Genomic DNA, 21,377 nt, shown 5'->3' with positions numbered 1-21,377 from the left:
CAATAATTATAATAATATCCCATATTAATAATATGTTCCATAACAAACACAAATTCCATAATAATAAACATTCCATACTCAAAATAAATTCTATAATAAATACAAATTTCATAAATAATAAAAATTACTATAATTATAATGATAACAATAATAATAATAATTACATAAATAATAAAGTGCTTTGGGTGTAAGGATTCCATGCTTCAGGTGGGTTTTATTTGCTATGTAATTCCAACTGCAGGAATTCCTCATCCACGGAAGCAGCTTCCACAGGGAAGCACCTTTAGGCTCTGGAAGGGGCTCTGAGCTCTCCCTGGAGGGGAGCAGGTTTGGAGGATGCCGTGTGGCTGGAGATGGTTTCTCCAGAGGGACATCCACATTCCCATGTGGCAAAGATCCCATTCTGCCCCTCCCTCGAGACTCCACCAGGGTACACAGCCTCCATGACGTCGCCCAGATGTCCCAGTGATGTCCCCACGATGTCCCACTCACCCCGCGCAGGGTGTACACGTAGACCTTGCCCCTCTCCCTGCCCTCGCTGAAGAACATGGGCGCTCCCACCAGCAGCACGTCGGTGACGCCGTCGCCGTTCACGTCCAGGGAATTGATCTCACTGCCGTAGTAGGAGCCGATCTGGGGGAGACAGGGCGGGGTGGGAATGATGCCACCATCCCCCTGGATCCACAGGGACATCCCAGCCCTGCCACAGCCACGCTGTGGATGCTGCCACAACTGGCTGTCTTGGGTTGGAAATGGGAGTGTGTGTTCTATCACATCTGTCAGAGGTGGGGCAGTTCTCTATTTTAATTGGGCGGTTTTCTTTATCTCTACCACAGCCAATCCTCCCTCCAGGAGATCTCTTCTGTTCGTGGGCCATTAATTATTAATTATCTTCTGTTCATGGATCATTACTTATTAATTACCTTCTGTTCATGGGCCAGTGAGTGTCCCTGCATGGCTGATCAAATTCCACCATCCCACGGGGAGATGCTCCGCCCAGGGGAGGAGCCAAGCATTCCTAACTGGATAGAATCTGAATTTTGGGACACTGGAGAGAGCCTTTGCGCACTGCATTCCCAGAGGAGCAGCTTTCTGCTCCCTGCATTGCCAGAGGGAGCCCAGGCCCATCTGCAGCAGCCCTGGAGCTGCAGAGGAAAACTCCCCCCTTGTGCAGGATCCCTGCTGCAGCAGAGCCACAGCTGGCACTGCAGGAGGGCTGAGCCCCCATGGGATGGGGCTGGGACACCTCCTGACACACAGCGTGTCAGCTCCTGCTCTCACTCTGTCAGTGGTTTGTTTTCTTTTTTGTACTATTGCATTTGTATTTTTATTTTCCCTAGTAAAGATCTGTTATTCCTATTCCCATATATTTGCCTGAGAGCCACTTAATTTCAAAATTATAATAATTTGGAGAGAGGGAGTTTAAATTTTCCATTTCAAGGGAGGCCCCTGCCCTCCTGAGCAGACACCTGTCCTTCCAAACCAGGACACCAGCACATCCATGGCTGTGTGGCGCTGCCGAGCTGTTCCAACTTGGGAAAACCAAGGGAGAGGGTTGATTTTTCCAGGGGGGAAAAGCAGCACAGCGTTCCCAGCCGGAATTACCTGCTCTCCCTTGAGGGCCTGGTGGATGGTGAGGTTCCTGTTGCTGTGCATGGTGAACAGGATGACCTTGCCCGTGTGGTTGAAGCGCGGCGCTCCCGCCACGTAAATGCGCTCGCGCTTGGTGGAGACGACGGAGGAGACGGTGTAACCTGGGAAGGGATGGACACGGAGTGAGGATTCCCTGCCTGCACCCAGGGTCTGCTTTCCATTAGCCCCCAGCTGCTGACACAGCTCTGGCCACTTCCCAAAAAGGGAAGCTTAAAAAACCTGGATATTTGCAAAGATGAAATCACTCAGAGGGACCCCAGCGCCTCCGAGCCGCCCGCTCCGGTGCTGCCACGGCCGGGGCTGTGCCAGGAGATTTGGCACTGCCCGATTCCCCCTTCCTGTGCAAATCCTTCTTTTATCGAAGATCAATCAATTCCTGCAATTCCTGGATTTCTGGCTGTTTTATTTCATGGCTCAATCAAGTTGGACAGACACTCTGAGGTGCTGAGTGTTGGGAAGTTGCAGCTGCTGCTGCTTTGGGAGCACCAGGCAGGGAAAGCTTTCCTGGTGCTTGATGTCAACATTCCCAGTCCAAGAAAAGCCATGAATCCATCAAAACCTTTCCTCCTGATGGAAATAACCCTGCCTAAGCCAGTGACCTTGAGCAATCCCTTTTTCCTAGTGGGATCACCTCCTGGGCTGCAGCACTTCCATGGCTGCAGACGGGATTTTGTAGGAATATAAAGCTGGGGCTGCCAAATCCCGGTTTTCAACCCCAATTCCAGGTTCCTGAACCTTCAGGCTCAGGTTTAAATTCCAATGAAATCCTTAGAAGTGGAACGGGCTGCCCAGAGAAGCTGTGGCTGCCCCATCCCTGGAACGTTCCAATCCCAGGCTGAATGGGGCACAGAGAAACCTGGGATAGGGGAAGGTGGAGTGGGATGAGCTTTAAGTTCCTTTCCAACCCAAATCATTCCAGAATTCTGGGATTCTATGGAACTCAAAGTCAGGCCAATCATGAAGCTGAATCACATTCCCTGGTATCACATCCAGTTGAATTTTTAGTATTTCCAGGGACTTTTGGACCCTTTTCCCTGCTCACCAGCCTTACATGGGGTCCCTAAAAATGTCCCTCCTGGAGGGATGTTCCTAAACCAACCCTCAGCCCTGAGCTCCCCAGGCTCAGCAGGATACACCAGCATTCCTTAATATTCCTGGAATTCTCACTCCAGGCAGTGGTAAAGAGAGCCCAGCTGAGCTCCCACAGGGATTCCCATGGGACACCCACGGCTATCCCAGCTCGGGGACACTCAGCTGTCACCCCACGGATGATCCACGTGTCCCCATTCCCAGGGAAGAGCCTGGAGGTGCTGATCCCACAGAATCCCACCTCTCTCCCCGCCACGGGACAGCCCCATCTCCGAGGAGAGGCTGCATTTCACAACCCAGGCTGATATTTTTATTCCGGAGCTGCAGTGGCTGCACATGGAACGGATTAACCCAGCAGGTATTTCCTGCCTAGGCATGAAATTCCATCGGTGCTTTGAAAGCACTCCAAGGAAAGCTGCGGATCACCCGCCGGCTCGGCTGCTCCTGGATTCAAATCCATTTTGTGCCCTGCTCTGGGGTCGGAGCCGGGCTCTTCCCAGGTGAGGATGCTCCTGTGCTGCATCCCACAGCTCTCCCATGAGGAATACCCCCCGTGCTTCCTCTTTTTTCAAGCATAAAATTCCCGAATTTCCCCCGTGTGGCGGCACGGCCTCGTTCAGCTTTCCCACCTAAGTAGGCCCCGTGGTTTTTCAGCTCCTCTGGGAATTCCTGCAGGTAGGATTCCCGCAGAGGGATGACCTTCCCGCTGCTGGTCTCCTTCAGGACGGCTCCGTTCCAGTCGTAGGCTCCCACTGCTCCCAGCAGGATCCCGTCCTGTGGGAATACAGGAGCGGTTTTACGGGATTTCTTCCCAGGTGGAGGCAATTCCATCCCTCTGATCCCACACAGGCCAAAAACACCTGGAATGCTGGAGGGTTTTAAAACCGCTGGAATGACACTTCCACCCTATTCTTGTTTTTCCAATGTGTTTTTTCTCCCCAGGAATTCCCAAGAGTTTTTTCCATGGACATCCCAGCACGTCCTTCCCAAGAGTTCATGGCATCAGGAGGATCTGCTGCAGATCCCGAGGGATGCTCGGGTCTCCCAACACCTCCCTTTCCCATGGGATAACCCAGCAGCATTTCCTTATCCTCACGTTAATTATTCAACTCTGTAATTAATGATTTGTCCCAAATCCCAATCTCCCACCTGGAGCAGGGGGTGATAAACAGGACAAGGCAGGAGCAAAATAAAATTCCCACATTTCCTCTCTTACTTCCACAACGTGGGATGAAAATCCAGTCTGGGACATTTCCAGTCCGAAGGAGATCTCGTTCTTGTTGGTTCCTTAAACAAAAAAAAAGGGAATTTGTGTTTAATGGAGATTTTTGCTTTCCTGGAACAGCTCCGTGGCCTCCTCTGGAATTGCTCCAGCAGCTCCACATCCTCCTGATGATCCCATTTCTCCCTAAATCCCCCCAATTCCACAACCTTGTGCTTTTAGGAGGTCTGGGAGCTCTGCTGGTGTACAGCAGAGATGCAAGATCGCCCAAAACTGGGGATTTTGAGGTTTTTGCTTCATAATTTCAACTGGGGGAATTCCTCATCCAGGGCAACTTCCACAGGGAAGCACCAGGCTGCACAGAGGAAACTGGGAAACTTTGGGGAGTTTGTGAGCTGGTTTGAGCCAAAATCCCCCAAATTCAAGATGTTTCATTCCCAGTGTGGGCCCTCCATCTTCTGTTCCAATTGTTCATTCCAGGCTGCATTTTTCCTCTGAAATTTGGATAAATTTAGTTTGGGAGGGCGACAAAATTGTCACAAGAGCTGACATTTAAGACAGAAATATTTCCTGATATTTCATTTCAGCCAATAAGCCCGAAATCCCAACATTATTCCCATAATCTCCTGATGTCTGGCACCCCGGGAAGCTCCTGCGTGTGGGTTTTCCTGTTTACAACCCTGGAATTTGATGGATGAGGGAGACACCGATGCCCAAATTCCCCCCATACCAAATCTCCAAGGTTTTCTATAAAAAGGAAAAATCAAAGCCACCAGAATTCCTCTGGCTGGAACGAGGTGTGTCCTTTGGAAAGGGGATCTCTGCTTCTGATATCCGAGGGAAGGAACAGCTCCAAATAAAGACATTTCCTCAAATATGAAGATATTCCAAGCAGGATTTTGGGCTCAGATATTGCGGAAGCCACATAGAAATTCGGGGGAAAAAGGGATCAGCAGCACATTCCCAGCCCTGGGAGGTGCCAGGGAGGAGCATCCCTCACCTTCCAGGCTGAAGATCCTCTCTCCCAGGGCATCCACAATGTCCTTGAGGGCTGCCTCGTCGGTGACGTTGAAGAAGTGTTTGTCATCGGGGTCGCTGGCGATGAACTTGATCTCGTTCAGAAAGGCCTCGGGGTTGATTCCTCTCCTGTTGTAATAACCCAGGACCTGGTTGGGGACAAAATGCAAGACTTTCATGGAATTAGAATTCCCGGGTGGTTTGGGTGGGGAGGGATCTTACAGCTCATCCCATTCCGTGGGCAGGGACACCTTCCTCTATCCCAGGCTGCTCCAAGCCCCGTCCAGCTTTGGTCACCTCCAGGGATGGGGGTTCAGCAACTCCTCTGGGCTGTTTTCCCAGGATGGATAAAACCATCCCAAAACCATTTGGGCTGTCCACGTGGGAGAAGCCCCATCCTCGGATCTGACACCACTTTGTGGGCACAAACAGAGGAACTGCTGCAATTCCTCCTGGCAGGACATTCCTCATGGAATCTGGGGTCCTGCCTGTCCCTGGTGCCGGCACCAGCTCCAGCAGCCAAATCCTGAGCTGATCATCCCAAGAGCAGCACTTGGAACTCTTGGAATGTTCCAGGAGCAGCAGAGATGGGCTGTCCTGGTGCTTTGGGATTGCTGGAGCACACAAGAAGGTCTTGGAATGCTCCAGGAGCAGTGGGGATGGACAGGAGCTCTTGGAATGCTCCAGGAGCAACAGAGAAGGGCTGTCCTGGTGCTTTGGGACTGCTGGAGCACACAAGGACCTCTTGGAATATTCCAGGAGAAGTGGGGATGGACAGGAGATCCTGGAATGCTCCAGGAACAGTGAGGATGGGCTGTCCTGGTGCTTTGGGATTGCTGGAGCACCACCACGCTCTGCAGGATTTCCAGAACCCAAAAGTCTCATCACTCACCGCCACCGCGTATCTGGTGACGTTGTCCCTCTCGCTGTCCTCGATCACCTTCTCCAGGTCTGGGCTGTCGTGGGACTCTCCATCTGTGATGACAATCATTACTCGCTTTGCCCCTTTCCGGCCACCTTTCCGAAACGCTTCCGAGCTGCAAGTGAAGAGATGCCCTGGGCTGCTCAGCCCCGCCAGCTCCGTGGGGCTCCGCCGCCCCACCGAGCCCAACCCGAGGGGTCTCTGGGGCTGCTGCCCCTTGGGGAGCTGCAGGAACCCCCGGGAAATGCTTTGTGATGTGGGTTCCACTTTTTGCAAGAAAGAAGCCGTAATTCAGCAAAATCAGGTGAGGGAATGGATCTTGAGTTGGCCAGCGGAGTACTGGCCCTGGCCCACGGGGCCTTTCCCTGTGAGGGAAAATTTCTTCATCCATTATCCACCCCTGCCAAAATCCCACGGTTTTGACAAATCACAATCCCAAATTCCAGCGTATTTATGGAAAAAGGACACTGAGCAGGGCTGGGGACTCTGAGTGACACAAATTGTTCAGGACCTTGCTTGGATCTGGCCAGGATCCATCTAAAACTTTCTCAAGCTGCCCAGGGCAGTGCTGGAATCATCATTCCTGCAGGGATTTCCAAACCACATGGATGTGGCACTTGGGACATGGTCAGTGGTGGCCTTGGCAGTGCTGGACTTGATCTTCGACCACTTTTCCAGCCTAAAATTCCATGATTCCCAGCATGAATACAAGTGCAGGAGTAAGGATTTGTCCCTTTTGTTGTTTATTAAATGTAGGGAGATTTATAGGGATTTATAAAGGACAGGGAGGAGGTGGAGCTGTCCTGAGTTTCTGGGGTCTCTCCAGAGATTTCCAGGAGAACTCCAGGTCCTGGGGCTGATTTTGGGGGCTGGGAGCTCACCCCTGGGGTCTTCCAGGGAGAGGCCACAATTCCAGAGCCAGCCCCAGCTGCAAACAAGGATGGAGCAATTTTGGGAAGCCCCACTCTCAAAGCTTCCCCCAAACCACACTTTCCTACAAACCCTGGCGATTCCCCTACTCTTGAGCAGCAAGGAAAACAAAGGGAGAGGGAAGGAGGGGAAAAACAGGGATTTGGAGGTTTTCCTGGGGATGGGAGCAGGGCTGTGAGGGGTTTTACCGAGCGAACTCGATGCCGTAGGCAGTCCTGGTCTCGGTGCCGCCGCGCTGCTCAATGTGGCTGGCGGCCGCCACCACGTCCTGCACGGACCTGTAGTCGTTCAGATGGAACTCATGGACCACGTCCTCTCCGTACTGCACAACTCCCACCTGGGAACGACGGGAATGGCACCAGAAAGGCCGACAGGACGAGGTCCTGTCCACCGCGAGCGCCGTCAACCGCGGGAGTCGCCGGCCACGGGTGAAATTCTCTACACTCTTTTTGAAATTCCATTGCCTAGTTTTCCCCCCATGGGATCGTCATTAATTCCCAATTTTATGGCTCTCCCCTCTGCTCTGCTCCCAAGTTTTGGTCATATCCAGATGTGCCCAACCATCCCAGTTTGGACCCACAGCATCTCCAGATGGGACTGGGGTTTTTGGGAAAATCTGGGATGTTCCAGCTTAAATTCCTGCCTAAATCAACCCATGATTACTCGGAGCAAGAGCATGGAGAGCTCCTTTCCATGTGGTTTCATCCTCCCTGTTCCCACTGGGATGTGGGATCCCTCCACAGCTCACTTAGGCACATTATTGGAAGCATTTTCTTCCCATGGGATGAGTCAAAAATCCCAATATTTTGACAAATTCTAGCAGTTTTACAGAAAAGGGACATTGGGAATGGCCCTGGGATGACACAAATGGTTCAGGGCCTCACCTGGATCTGTCCAGGACCAATGTAAAACTTTTTCAGGATATTTATCAGGAAGTGCTGGACCTCAACCCACGGATAAATGCTGTTGGATCCATCCAGAACGATGATGATGTCCATGTAGGTCTGGCATCCTGTGGAAAATCCAGGGATTTATTAAAATTCCTCTTGTAAAGGGCCAGATTTATGGCTTCACTTCCAGCCAGGTACTTCCTCTTAGGATTTTTTTGGGAAAAAAAAATTTGATTTTAATAGTTTGGGAAAGAATTTGGGCTCCAACAAGGTGGGGAGAAGCCACAGGAATCCTCTCTGCTGTGAAAAGATGGGATCACTTCCTAGGAATAACACTCAGCGGCATCACTTGGGATTCAGCTTTGGAATTTGATGCCATTTAATATCATTCCACACTTCAAAGAGGAGCAGGATCCGGCTCCACTTCTCCCGCAGAGCCGTGCCTGATCCCTGAGTCATTCCCAGCCCTGCCATGGAAAGCAAGGCGGGCATTTCCTCCCTTCCCATGAAATCCTCGGCAGCCAAAAACCCCAGAGGGGACCCCAGGGCTCGGCTCTGCAGCCGGAGCAGGAAGGATTTAAGGATTTTTTCCAGTGGGGAAAATTGCTCAGGATCATCTCAGTCTTGCTGATGTTTTACAGCATTCCTTGGTGATCCTGGATTTCGGAGATTTATTGGCTGCTCTTTCACCCTATAATTTTTAACGGATGAAAGAATCCATGGATTGGAGTCACTTATGGATCACTGGGATCTTCTGTGTGCCTCCATCTCCATCCCATCCTGGGAGTCAGAGAGAGGAGCTGACCCTGCATCCCATTAAATAAACACTTCCTAAAAGTCCCTAAAATCCCAATTACCCTTTGCAGTGAAGGCTGGAAAATAACGAAGGAAGTGACACTGGGAATTCGATGATGCCTTTACTGCCTTAATCCCAAAAATCTCATTTTTCCAAGCCCCTCTTTATGCCCTGGGAATTTGGTGGTGAGTTCTGCCTTTCCTGTCTTGATCCCAAAAATCCTATTTTTCCAAACCCCTCTTTATGTCCTGGGAATTAACCAACACCAGAGAGGTTCTGGAGCTGGGGAATCACATCCCATGGGATGAAGAGTTGCCAGGAACAGGACACACTTCTGGGAATCCTTCCTAGCTCCAGGAAAAGCAGGAAACTTAACTTCAACCCTCCAAAACAAAATCCCATCTCCAAATTCCCAAATTCCAACATGTTTGACTCCTGGTTAACGAGGGCTTTGTTTTGTACAGCCAAAATGGGATTGGAGATGGGATTGGAGCCGCGATTGGAGCTGGGATCAAAACAGGGATTGGAGCCGGGATGGGAGCAGGGATGGGAGCTGGGATCTTGGTCCTCACTCTGCAGAGCTGGAGCCACGGTCCTGGAGAATCGGAAGTTGGAATTGACGCGGGAACACATTCCCGTGGTGTAGTAGGAGCTGCCACACTCGTGGGACCACAGGGGGCTGCAGGCCTAAAAATTGGTAAAAAAGGCAGGATTTGGTTCAAAGGATCCCTTTTCCGTGGATGTGCTTTATTTTAATTTTTTTAAATTTTATTTTATTTCATTTTATTTTAATTCCATTTAATTCTATTTTATTATGCTATATTTTGCTATATTTCATTTAATTTTATCCATAAATCCCTATAAACCTCCCTACATTCCATAAACAAAAACCGACCGAGAGGAACCTACCGCCGCCTTCCCGTCCCGGTGCACATTCCCAAATTCCCACCCCACGTTCCCAGGCATGCTGCTCACCAGGAAGCTGCTGTCCCTGGGGTTGGTGGCCAGGCTCAGGCCCAGGCGCATGTTGTCCTTGCGCTCCGACACGTTGGACAGCGTCACCCGCCCTTGGGAGAGAGGCTGGCATCAGGGACATGCCCGGGAAATTTGGAATGCCCCTGGAATCTCTGGAGGAACTGGGAGTTGTGTGCTGGAGAGGAATCTTCACTTCAGGTTTTGGGGATTTTTTGGAAGGTAAGAAAAAAGTTGGAAAAATTGGATTTTTTTCCTAGATGAACAACCAAGGAAGGAAATTTTTTTTGGAAGTGAGGCTGGGAGCTGGAGAGGAAAAAATCCTTCGAAGGGCTCAGCTCCTGATCCTGGATTCCCAGGGAATCCCTGTTTTTTCCAGAAATTGGGAACAGCCCCCAGGGCAGCCCTGTCAGTCCCAAATGAGATTGGTCACTGAGATGTGTCCCAAGTCCTGATCCAACTGTTCCGCTGGAAAACTCCCAGCTCCCCATGAGCCAGAGCTCCCCCTCTGGGTAGCAAACTGGGAATCATGGAATAATTTGGGAATTTAAAGCCCATCCACCATCCCAGGGTGCTCCAAGCCCCATCCAACCCACCCTTGGACACTTCCAGGGATCCAGGGGCTTGTCTGGGAATTCCACCCTCCCAGGGAGGAATGGCTTCCAAATATCCCATTTTCCAGGGATGATTTGGGATGTCTGGGGCTGGAACGCCCTACCCAGGTTGAGCTTGGTGCAGTTTCCGTGGTTGTCACTCAGCACTGGACACTTGTAGACGTCTCCGGTTTTCTGCTGCCCGTTGGATTCGTACGGAGCTCCCACCACCAGCCTGTGGAAAACACGGATCCGTCAGCACCAGGACAATGGGAATCCCCTGGGAAAAATCCCCTCAGCCACAATTCCCAGATTTGGGAATGGCAGCAAAGGGCCCCGGCTCCAGTGGAAGGAAAGCTTCTCCTTCTCTTCCCGCTGGAAAGAGAAAAAAACTGGGAATGTGACTCTGCCACCTGGAATTATGGAATTCATTCCCATCAGCTGCAAGGAATGGATTCGTGGAAGGGGGAAAACCCAAACCCATCTGGAAGCACAGGGAGGAGCAGGGAAGCAGCTCCAGGGTGGCACCAAATCTCTCAGTATCATTATGGATTGTCCCTTCTCTCCACTGCCTGTGGAGGAGCTTTTCCACAGGGTCATGGAATGGTTTGGGATGGAAGGGACCTTAAGGATCATCTCATCCCAACCCCCTCCATGGGCAGGGACACCTCCCACTCCATTCCCAGAACATCTCCAGGACATGGATATGGAGACACCTCCCACTCCATTCCCAGGACATGGATATGGATGCAGGATTCCAGCAGAACCAGAAGGAATAACAAGGAGCTGGTGGAGCGCTTCCAGCAAATCCCACTGCGATCCACAAGGAATTTTTCCCCAGAAAATCCTGAAAAAGGGGATTTGCTCCAAGCTGGGATTGTTATGAACAGCCCTGAGCTGAACATTGGGATCTCCAGTGGTGGGTGAGGAAATTGGGAAGGAATTTTCCCAGGGAAAACCCTGGAAAAAGGAATTTTCTCCAAGGTGGGATTTTTACGGGCACTGGGAGATGAACATTGGGATCTCCAGTGGAGGGAAGGAATTTTCCCCAGGAAAACCCCAGAGAAGGGAATTTGCCCCAAGCTGGAGTTGTTCTGAACATTGGGACCTCCAGTGGACATCGGGAATTTTCCTGCTCTCCAAAAGAAGGGAGCTGCTAAATCCCAATCTCCAGCAAGGACACCAACTTCCAGCTGAGATATTTTTGGGACACCCAAACATTTTTCCCACTTTTTCTTGACCACAGCAACCCAAAAGCAGGAAGAGTGCAGGACCTAAGGAATCCATCCCTTCTTTCCAGGCTCTCCCAAAAATCCTCATCACTATGAGTTGATGGCAACTCCTGCTCCCAAAATAAATGGGATTTTTTTTTTTTTAATTTTTTAGCTTCCCCAAAAAAATCCTATGGATGCAACCATCCCAGTCTGGATCTCCAGATAAACAGGAGCTCTTTTGTTCCACAGGGCCCTTCCCAGCAGCTGGAAAAGCCACCGGCACAGATGTTCCCTGTTAGACCAGGAATTGTCATTCCTTAAAAATGCTGCCGCTCCAAAGACAAACATCCCATTCTTTTATCCCAAACCGGAATCGGTCCCCCAAGGAAAAGCTCCTGAATCCAAGGATTCTCATGGAAACACTTCCTGAATTACGGCTTAATGTGGGAATTCACCACGGGAAAATCATCTCCAGCTGGAGCTGTCCTCAACAGCATCCAGGAAAATCTGGGATTTTTCAGGAATTTGCTCATTTTCCTGAGGCTCTCCCACACTCTCATTTGGTGGAGAGGAGGGAAAAGATGGAAGATCAGGAAGGGGAATGAGAAAACCTTGAGGATAAGGAGGAATAAAGGTGGTGGCTCCTTGGAAAACAAGGATCTCCTGGTGCAATTCCCAAAGAATTTCAGATACATGGAATTTCATGAACTTCTGGGAGCAGCTCCAGCTTGGTGTGCCCGCCATCCTGCAGGGAATCCTCTTGGAGACTTTTCCATGAATTAATATTCCCATATTAATATGATCACATCACCCATTAATCAATATTCCCCAAAAAACCAGCATGTTTGGGTTGGATCATCCCTTTGGGATGACGAGGCAGACCCAAAGGAAACCCAAACATTCCCAGATTTTGCCATGAATGAGGAGCAGCTGCAGAGCTCCTGAAACCGGAATTCTGGTCTCCCAAAAAACAATGGAATTGTTTTCCCTTTTTAGTTAAATGGGAATGATTAATCAGCTGGAGCTGTCAAATCCTCATGGAAACTTGGCAGCTCGGGAAAAAGGCTTTTCCAGCTGTTTGGAAGGTGTTTTTAGGGATGCTGCTCCACTCTTCCTTTACTTGGAAATTCGGGCTAGAAATCCTGGATTTTTCCTTCCTAAAAAACAAAAAAAGAATCAGGGATTTGGGATGGGTTGTCCCAAATTCCCAAAAATATCCAAATGATCCAGTTCATCCCAAGAAAACTGGAGCATCCTGCTATAGAAGGGAGACATTCCTGGTTTTTTCCAAGCTTTCCCCCTCCACACATCCTGGGATCATCCCAAATCTCCCGATTTTTCCCTGGATTCCCAAGAGGGAAGCAGCTCCTGCATCTAAACTTGGCCAAAAAATGAGACTTTGAAAGAAAACCAGAACTAAACAATTCCTGCCTCGCCTCCTTCTCCGTTCCCTGCTCCCGGAGAAAACAAAGGGAAAAAAACCAACAGGGATTAAGTGAGAAAAGCTCTGACTGCCCCAAGCTGTCTGAGGATGGATTTTTAACTTTCATCCCCAAAAAAATAAGGAGAGAAAAGCAGGAATACCCCAGGATATTGCTCTCCAAGCAAAGCCCAGAGCTGGGTCCTGATTCCCAGTTTTCTGGCCAGGCTGGGAATGGGATGTGTCCATGCCTCCAGGCTGGGAAAGGCTCCAAACCAGCAAAATCCAGGAATTCTGGAATGGTTTGGGTGGGAAAAACCTTAAAGCTCATCCCATTCCACCCCTGAGCTCCGGGCCCTGATCCTGGACAATCCCGGTCCGAGCCCGGCCGAAGGGAAAAGGAGGAGGGGAAAAAAAAAAAAAAGAGGGAAAAATCTTCTGGCTGGATTGAAAGCCAGAATTGTGCTGATCTGGAAAAACACTTCCAGGGGTTTCTGTTTTCCAGCTCCTGCCAGAGGTTTTCTTGGCTGGGATTCTCCCGTGGCTTGGCCGCCGCCGGAGCGCTTGGAATATTTTGGTGGAAGCGCAGAGAATTCCATAATGTCTGCTCCCAGCTCTCCCTCCCACCCTGGGATGCAGGATCTGTGGCAACCCACCCTATTCCCTGTTTTTTTTTGGGGGGGGGGTTTCCCTCTTTTTGGCCTCGTTTTCAAGAAAATCATGGAATGGTTTGGGTCATTCCAGCCCCACTTCCAGAGATTGCTCCCAGCTGGATTTGAACATTCCAAGGATGGGGTGGCAAAAAAATCTGGGAATCAACAGTGGTTCTGAAGGAGAAGGGTTTGTTTGGGGTGGAAATGGGAGATTGGGAAAATCTCCCAATCTGGGAAATTCCCAGTTTTCTCGGGAATCTCCAGAGGGAAGCTGGAGATCCCGCAGGACCCTGTGGATACAGATCCCAGAACAGCTCCATGGAAAATCCCAGCTTAGCCAAAAACACGGAGAAGCCTCAACTGGAAACATCTCCTCAACATCCCAAAAAAATGGGGGAAAAAACTTCAGGAAAAACGGGAATGTGGCATTCCTGCTGCCCAGGGTATTCCAGAGTTCCTTGTGCTGCCTTTGCTCCCGTTATCCGCTGTTTCCTGGGATTTGGGGTCTGGATTTGTCATCGCTGCCTGTCCCCATTGTGTCTGTGCCCTTCTCCAGGATTCCTTGGAAAAGGAACTTTGGGATGCTCCCAGGGAGGAGTTTTGGGATCAGAACTTCCCTTTGGATAAGTGGGATACGAGGTTGGGATAGGGAAAGCTCCCCAGGAGCATCCAGCATCCCCAAAATTCCAGGAATCAGCTCCGAGTGTCCCTCTCCAGGATTCTTTGGAAAAGGAGCTCTGGGATGTTCCCAGCCACAGCTCCTGGAATGATGGGAAGCATCCTGGACAAACACTTGGAAGTGGGAGATGAAAGATGAAGGGAATTTTTTCCCTTTTTCCCTGCTCTTGAACCTCCAGGAAGATTCTTCCCAAAATTCCATGAGATTCCAGGTTGTGTTTGCCCCAAACATCCAGGAGCTCTCCATTCCCATGAGATCTTCCAGGTTTTAAGGGATACACATCCCATGTGTGGGAATTCTGCTCATTATTCCCAAAGAAATCCGTCCACAGCATCCAACCTGCCGGGATTTGGGATTCGAACCCTCCAAAACTCTTTTCATCCTCCCAGGAATTTCTTCTCCTTATCCCAAAATTCCTCACAGGTCATTTCGTCCCAGCAGCACAGCGAGTTCCCATTTTTCCCAAAAACCCGCAGTTTGGACACTGGGAATGCTCCAATCCCAAAATTCCAGGTCCCTCTTTCCCTGCCATTCCATGGAGCTCTGGTGGTTTTTGGGATGAATTCCAGGCACCTGCTGTCATCTTTTCCATCCCCACTTGGAGAAGGCACCCCCAGCTCCACGGAAAAGATGGAAAAAATGTGGAAAAGGAGGTATGGAAGCCCCACAATGCTCTGGAAAATGCCGGAGCAAAATCAAAACCAAATCCCACATGGATGAGCTTTTCCAGCCTTAAATATCCAAGTGGAATATTTTCCCCCTCCAGAGTTTAATAACCCAAATTTTTTCCTCTTGGATTTTCCTCATGGATTTTTCACTCTCTGGGATGCACTTCCATGAGTCTGGGTGGCTCCTTGAAAAGTCTGGAAAAGGAGAAAATTCCCAACTTCCAAAAATACCTGGAAAATCCAATCTGTTTGGAGCCGCTCCAATCTTCCTTTAGAAATATATGGAAAAAAACATAAACACAGAATTCTTGGAATCCGTTCCCAAACAATTCCCGGCAGCCAAAAGCAGCATTAAAAGGCTCAGACTGAAGGAGAGGTGCCAAAATCCTCAGATTCCGCGCTTGGAATTTGGCAGCTGGATCCCAGCACATCCATGGCTGGGATTCTGAGAGAAGCCCGGAGTTTCTGCTGTATTCCTGTGGATTGTGTGGAATTCTTTGGGATGGGATTGGAAGATGCTCAGCAGGAATTGAGGTCTCAGGACATTCCCTTTCCTTCCGTGTCCTGCCAGCTCCTGGAATTATCCAGCTCCTGGAATTCTGATCCAGCTCCCTCTGCACATCCATGGTTTTTATTCCAGAGGTTTCTGGTTGCTCCCACATTTCTCCATTCTTCACTGTGTCCACATTTTTCCTTTGGATTTTTTTCCTGCTCAATTGCAGATTCCAGCAGCGCTGTCCTGAGTTTTTGTGTCCCTGTCCATCCATAGGATCCCGCTGGAAAAATTCCATTTTTCCAAGCAGAGGAACCAACAGGAGGAAAAACTAGAGGTGGATCCTGCGAGTGTTGGCAGGAAAAGTTGGGAAAAGAAGCCAGGGATGGTCTTTGGTCCTGCTTGGGAAAGCAGGAAAAAATTACCAGTTTCCAGGAAATTCAGCCCTTGGCCACCTCATCAGCGGTGGTAGCATGGAAAAATGGGATAAGAGATCCCAAAATCCTGGGAATTGCAGCCCCTCAGCTGGGATGGAGCTAAAACAGCTCCTATGGATACAACTGGGATGAGAATATCCCCAAAATTGGGATTTTCCAGCAATTTCCCTCAGAATCCCAGGAAACACTGAACTCCCAGCTTTTATACCAAGGCATCAGCCCTTCCATAGGATGCAGAATTCCAATGGGAAAAACTCCCAGTCCTGGTGGAAAATGGGGCTGAGAGCCATGGAAAGAAAGACCCCGACTTCCCAAAATTCTGTGGAATGGGAATCTCAGGTTCAGGACACAGGAGGGTTTTCCAAAGGTGGCAAAGGTTGGATTCCAGAATTCCAGGAGTATCCACTGCATTAATTATGGGAGATTAAGCCTGGATTCATTCACCTGAGGGGCAGATCCTGAATTCCAGGGAATTCCATGGGCTTTGGAGCATCCAGATGTGCTCCTGGAATGCACCAAAGGTCTCTGCCAACATCTGGGTGGGATCCCCTGGGATTCATTCCCCTGGGATCATCCTTGGATTCATCCCTGGGATTCCCTTGGGATAACCCTGGGATGGGCCCTGGATTCATCCCTGGGATCAGCCAAACCCACTCCAAAATCCCAAACCTGAGCCAATCCCAGGCTCATCCCACATTCCCAATGGATCAGTTCTCCAGGCTCTGGCTCCTCCATGCAAACAGTAAAAACTAGGATGGACTGGACCCAAATTCCAGATGGGATCCCAGCCCTGGGGGGCTCCAAGGAATCGTGACCCAGCTGGAACATCTCCTTCCCAAATTCCCGATATTCCCTATCCCACCCCAAATTCCTCTTTTTTAAGGAAAACCTTTCCTTCGTTCAGCACCTCCAGGAGCAACCACATCCTGGCCCAGCAATTCCTGGGAATTCTGGAGGAGATTTGGGGTGGTTTGGTGTAATTCCCGATGAAATTCCCGCTGGAATTCCCAGTTTTCCAGAGTCCACTCACCATTTCTTGCCGCCGATGTCGTGCTGCTGCACCGTGTATCCAAAAAAAGATTCCCTGGATCCCGCGATGATCTGGGGCCTCTTGGTGTCGATGTTGAAGGAATTCCCAAATCCTGGGGGAAAAAAAAGGGGAGGATCCGTCAGCCAAAAAGCTGGAAAACACAAATTCCACATGGATGAACTCGGAATTCCGAAATCTCGGAATGGAATTATTCCAATCCCAGCCCCGCTCCGGGTGCTCCCACTTCGGGTTGGATTCGATGATTCCAGAGGCACTTCCAAACTCACCCATCCTGGGAAAGCTGTTCCCGAATTTTTGAAGATGCTGCGGGAGCAGGGATGGGTTGATCCCATTCCCATCCCAGCCAGGTTGGGAATTCCAAAGCATTCCAGCCCTGCCTCATCTGCAGCTTCCCAAAATTCCGCTCTCCATCCTGGAGTTCCCAGGGAATATCCAGCCCTTGGGATGGAGCTTGGAGCTCATTTAGGATTCAGAATTCAGGGAATTCAGTCCATTCCCAGCCCTCAACAGCTCATCCTGGGAATTCCCTGGAGCCAGGTTGGGAAGGGGAAGAAGAAAGGAGCTCCTCCCTCTGGAATCCACGGATTTGGCCACTTCCATGGGGATCACGGGATGGGATCCATGGAAAAGCGATCCTGGCCAATCCCGAGGGTTTTCCCAAGGATCCAAACCTGGCATTCCCATTCCCTGGGTGAGGAGAGGCAGCTCCAGAGGGGGATATCCCTAAGGATGGAATTCCAGCTGGGACAGGGTGACTTTTGGGATTGGTCCTTTCCCTCTGGAAAATGCTGCTTCCCACAGAACAGCAGGAGCAGGATCCACGGCATCCCAATCCCGGGATTCTGGTGCCCACAGGGGACAAATTCCAGAGAAATTTCCTTCAGCAAAATTTGGGGAATTCTCTGGCAGCTCCTCCCTGTGCCTGGAGCCAGATTCGGGTGGGAAATTGGGAAATCAGGAATTGCCCCAGGGGTGGGAGTCTTGGGAATGCTGGAGATGCTATCCATGGGAACAGAGGGACATGGCCCAAATTCCAGGACAGAGCAGCAGGATGGACATGGATAACCAGGATATCCCAGACTGGATTCCCTGAATCCTGCTGGATGCTTCATTCCAAGAAAAACCTTGGAATCCTCCTCCAGGACAGGGATGGGCTGCTCAGTTTGGAATTTCTCAGGATATAAAGGAGCTGTCAGCAGGAAAATTTGGCACTGCTGCTTCCCAGGTGGAAAAATGCAGGATGGGAATGTTTGGATAGGCAGGAATGTCGGAGAAAAAGGGAATGCTTGGAATCCTAGGAACAAATCCGCTCCTGGAGCACGGAATGGAGGAATCCGGCCACGGATTCCAAGGAGAAGGAGCTTCCAAATGATCCAGAAAGAAATTCTAGAAAGCCAGGATAAAAAAAAACGGGATAAAAAAAAAACCAAAACGGGAGACGGGGATGAGAGCCAAGACATTTTGTGGAACGTTGACCTCATTTCACATCCCAAAGAAATGAAAACCTCGCGAGAGAGGGAAGATGGGATTGGCCATGGAATGATGGGAAAGAGAAAGGGGGAAGGGCATCAGAGCACCCCGGGATCAGAGGGAATTTTGGGAACTTTGGATTCTCAGGAAGAAATTCCAGGATCCGCAAGAGTCTTGGATGCAGAGGAAGTGTTGGAGAGGATGGGATGGATTTTCCTCTTAATTTTCCTGGATTTTGCATTGCACACCCCCAAGCTGAGGATTTTTGGGAATGGGAACACAGGGATAAATTGGAGAATCCCATTCCATGGTTTAGGATTAAAATCCGGAAAAGGAGCCAGAATAAATGAACAGAAATATTCCATGAAATGGGAAATCTCTGGGAAAATAGGGAAGAGAGCTGGGAGTGGCTCCTGCTGGAGCATCCCAATCCCAGGGAAGCAAAAATCCTAGAGAGAAGATTCCAAGCAATGGATGGAACCTCAAAACTCTGACAGAAAGAAAGGAATAAAATAAATATTGGGAATATTCCAACTGGCTCCGACTGAAATGGGAATTTTAGGAGAGGTTATCCAGGAGATTTGGGAGCCAGAGAGATTTTCCTGCTGGGAATCAGGAAAATCTGAAAGTTCCCCCCTTTGATCCCAAAGAAGTGACCAAAAGCTCCAGGTTTTCCTTGGAATTCCGAGGGCAGGAAGCCTCAAATTCCTCCTTTTCTTTGGAGCTCCTGAGGCACCCAAACTTTTTATTCCTGTCAAGGAAAATATTGGGAAACAAGAAAATCTTTGGGAAAGAAGGATGGGAATAAAATCCACCTTTCCTGCCGGGGTAAAAATCAGCATAGAAAGAAGTCCTGGAAGGGAAATTTCTGGGATGGGGATGATTCCAAAGGCCCCAGCACCAGGAAAAAAATGGGGAAAAACTGGGAGGGAGAAGGGGGAAAAGGGGGGAAAGGAGGGGGGGAGAAAGGGGGAAAACTGGGGGAAAAAATTGGAAAAACTGGGGGGACAATGGGAACAAAGGGAAGGAAAATGGGGGGGAGGGTGGGAATTTGAAAAACTGGGAAGAAAATTTGGAAAACCTGGGGACAAAAGGGGAAAATTGCCCTGCCTGAATCCCTTGGGATTCCCAGCTGGAAAAGGAGCTCTGGGAAGTGCTTGGAAGCGTTCCCATGATTCCCAGCCCTGGTTCTGCTTCCATGAAAATTTGGGTCTGGGTTTTGCTGCCTTTGCCCCAGAGTTTTCTGATTCCCCAGAAGAATATCCCAGTTTTTCTTGGACTGTCAGGAAAATCCAGGTTTTTTTCCCTGGCTTCCAGTGCTGCCAGAGCTCGGGGTGGAATTCCTGGAGAGGGAATATTGAGCTGAACAAGGAAAACTTTCTAAAGGATAAAGAAATTTTGGGAAAATATCTCTGGGAAGCAGCAGGGTGGGCTTGAATTCCCGGGAATCCAAAGGAAATGCTGCCAGCTCCCAGAGTCTGTCATTGGCTTTGGGGAAAATCCTGGGATTTGGATGGGAAGGCCGGGAATGCTGGGGATGAACAGAAGCTCAGTCATCCTGGAACATTCCTGCCTTGCCACAAAATTGTTTCCCAGAAAAAAACCCATTCCTGCTCTCCCAAAAATTGTTTCTCAAAGCTCAGGAGGGGCTTTGCTACAGCAGGGCCTTGTGCTGCTGGAATTCCCACAAAATCCCTGGATCCAGAAACATCCAGGGACAGAATGGAAATCCCTGAGGGAAAATTCACGGCCAGAAAAATCCATGGATGGGGGAAAAAAAACTGGGAGAGAAGAGAGAAAATCAGGGAATGTTTCATCCCAGGGAGCAAAATCAAGGATCGTTTCCACACATCCCAAGGCGGAATTCCCAAATCCCCCTTCCCTGATCCCTCCTTTATGGACCAGCACCGTGTCCACGGGGGAATTTCCCGGGAATCCGGCAAATCCCAGGATTTTTCCAACATCCCATTCTGGAGTCACATCCATGCCTCCATCCACACATGGATCCAATTATTTCAGGAAAAGCAGCTCGGCCACGGCTCCCTTGAAAGGATCCCGCGGCAGAAAGGGAAAAATAAATCCCAAAAAAGCGCCAATCCCATAAAAACCCCGAGCAGGCTGGCGCGTTTTCCAGCAGGAAGTTTGGGAATGTTTGCAGCTGGAGGAGGCGCGAGCCGGTGGCCGAGCTCCTGGCAGTGGGGAAAAGCGCTTTTTTCCCGAAGTTTTTCCCCGATTTTTTCCCCGTTTCCCTCCCGCTTTGGCGGCTCCCGGCGCGGGTGGATTCCAGATGGGATTAAAGCAGGAGTGGGGAGTCGCTTTTCCCGAGGAAAAACCCCGGGAAAAAAAAAGCAGGAAAAAAATCCATCCCAGCCCCCCGGAGCAGAACGGGAGAAGCCGCAGGATCGGCTCCTGGAATTAAACTCCGCCTAAAGCCTCTCCTAAATTTAACTCCGAGCGTTCCCCGTTCTCCAACGGGACAAACCCCAGGAAAGGCCGGATTTCGGGAAAAGGGAGCTCTCCTTCCCCCATGCATCCGATCCTTTGGGATTATCCCGATTAACCCCGCTCCGAGGCCGAGGAGGGATCGGGAATTTCCCGGGAATTCCGGGATCTCCATCCCTTTCCAGCAGCCTCCAGCTCCCTCCCGCTCCCGGCAAAACTTTTCCAAGAGCCGCCTGAAGGTTTCTCCGGCGCTTTTCCCAAGGCATTCCCGTTTTTTTTAGGGGGGATTGGGATGGGCACTCACCGGGCAGGAGGCAGAGGGAGCAGGCCAGGAGAATCCCGCTGGGAATATCCATGGAATCGCCGGCTGCCGCAATCCCCGCTGCCGAGCATCGGCGGGACTGGGAGCTCCGAGCCCAGATCCCGTCCCTTATCCCAAACTTTTCCCGGCTCCCTGACAGCGGGAGAGCGCTGGGAGGGAGTGGGAGGGACCGGGGAACGGGGAGGAGGGGAGGGATGGCGATGGGGACGGCCCTTTCCAGCCGGGACACCCTTTAGGGAGCGGAGTCCGGGTGGGAATTCCAGCCTGGAGTCAGCTGTGCCAACCGGGAATTTCAGCCTGGAATCAGCTGTGCCAGCCGGGAATTGTATTCTGGAATCGGGGCTGTGCCAGTTGGGAATTCCCGCCTGGAATCCTGGGATGAGGCGCAGCAGGAAAGGATGGGAATGGGGACAGCATCCTCCAGGCCGTGCCACCCTTTAGGGC

At 50.4% G+C, this 21,377-nt stretch overlaps 1 protein-coding gene across 2 annotated transcripts in view; it reads right to left on the bottom strand.

Moving 5' to 3' along the window:
• Positions 1-21,092, bottom strand: part of ITGA11 (integrin subunit alpha 11) — a 37,264-nt gene extending 16,172 nt beyond the window's left edge. For both annotated transcript variants that reach the window (XR_009419443.1, XM_059482470.1), the window contains exons 1-13: positions 20,916-21,092; positions 16,679-16,790; positions 10,210-10,319; positions 9,495-9,586; positions 9,092-9,206; positions 7,718-7,845; positions 7,022-7,170; positions 5,874-6,018; positions 4,965-5,130; positions 3,959-4,029; positions 3,372-3,516; positions 1,606-1,754; positions 493-633 (exon numbers count right to left, since the gene is read on the bottom strand). Coding sequence is in view for 1 of the 2 variants with exons in the window: in XM_059482470.1 (XP_059338453.1) it covers positions 493-633; positions 1,606-1,754; positions 3,372-3,516; positions 3,959-4,029; positions 4,965-5,130; positions 5,874-6,018; positions 7,022-7,170; positions 7,718-7,845; positions 9,092-9,206; positions 9,495-9,586; positions 10,210-10,319; positions 16,679-16,790; positions 20,916-20,967 (1,575 nt within the window). In the remaining variant the exon portion in view is untranslated. The remainder of the gene's footprint in view (positions 1-492; positions 634-1,605; positions 1,755-3,371; positions 3,517-3,958; positions 4,030-4,964; positions 5,131-5,873; positions 6,019-7,021; positions 7,171-7,717; positions 7,846-9,091; positions 9,207-9,494; positions 9,587-10,209; positions 10,320-16,678; positions 16,791-20,915) is intronic.
• Between the last annotated feature and the right edge of the window lie 285 nt (positions 21,093-21,377).

This window comes from Ammospiza nelsoni, chromosome 14, assembly GCF_027579445.1.
Source record: "Ammospiza nelsoni isolate bAmmNel1 chromosome 14, bAmmNel1.pri, whole genome shotgun sequence".
Lineage (NCBI taxonomy): Eukaryota > Metazoa > Chordata > Aves > Passeriformes > Passerellidae > Ammospiza > Ammospiza nelsoni.
This window is presented reverse-complemented; position numbering and strand designations above follow the sequence as displayed.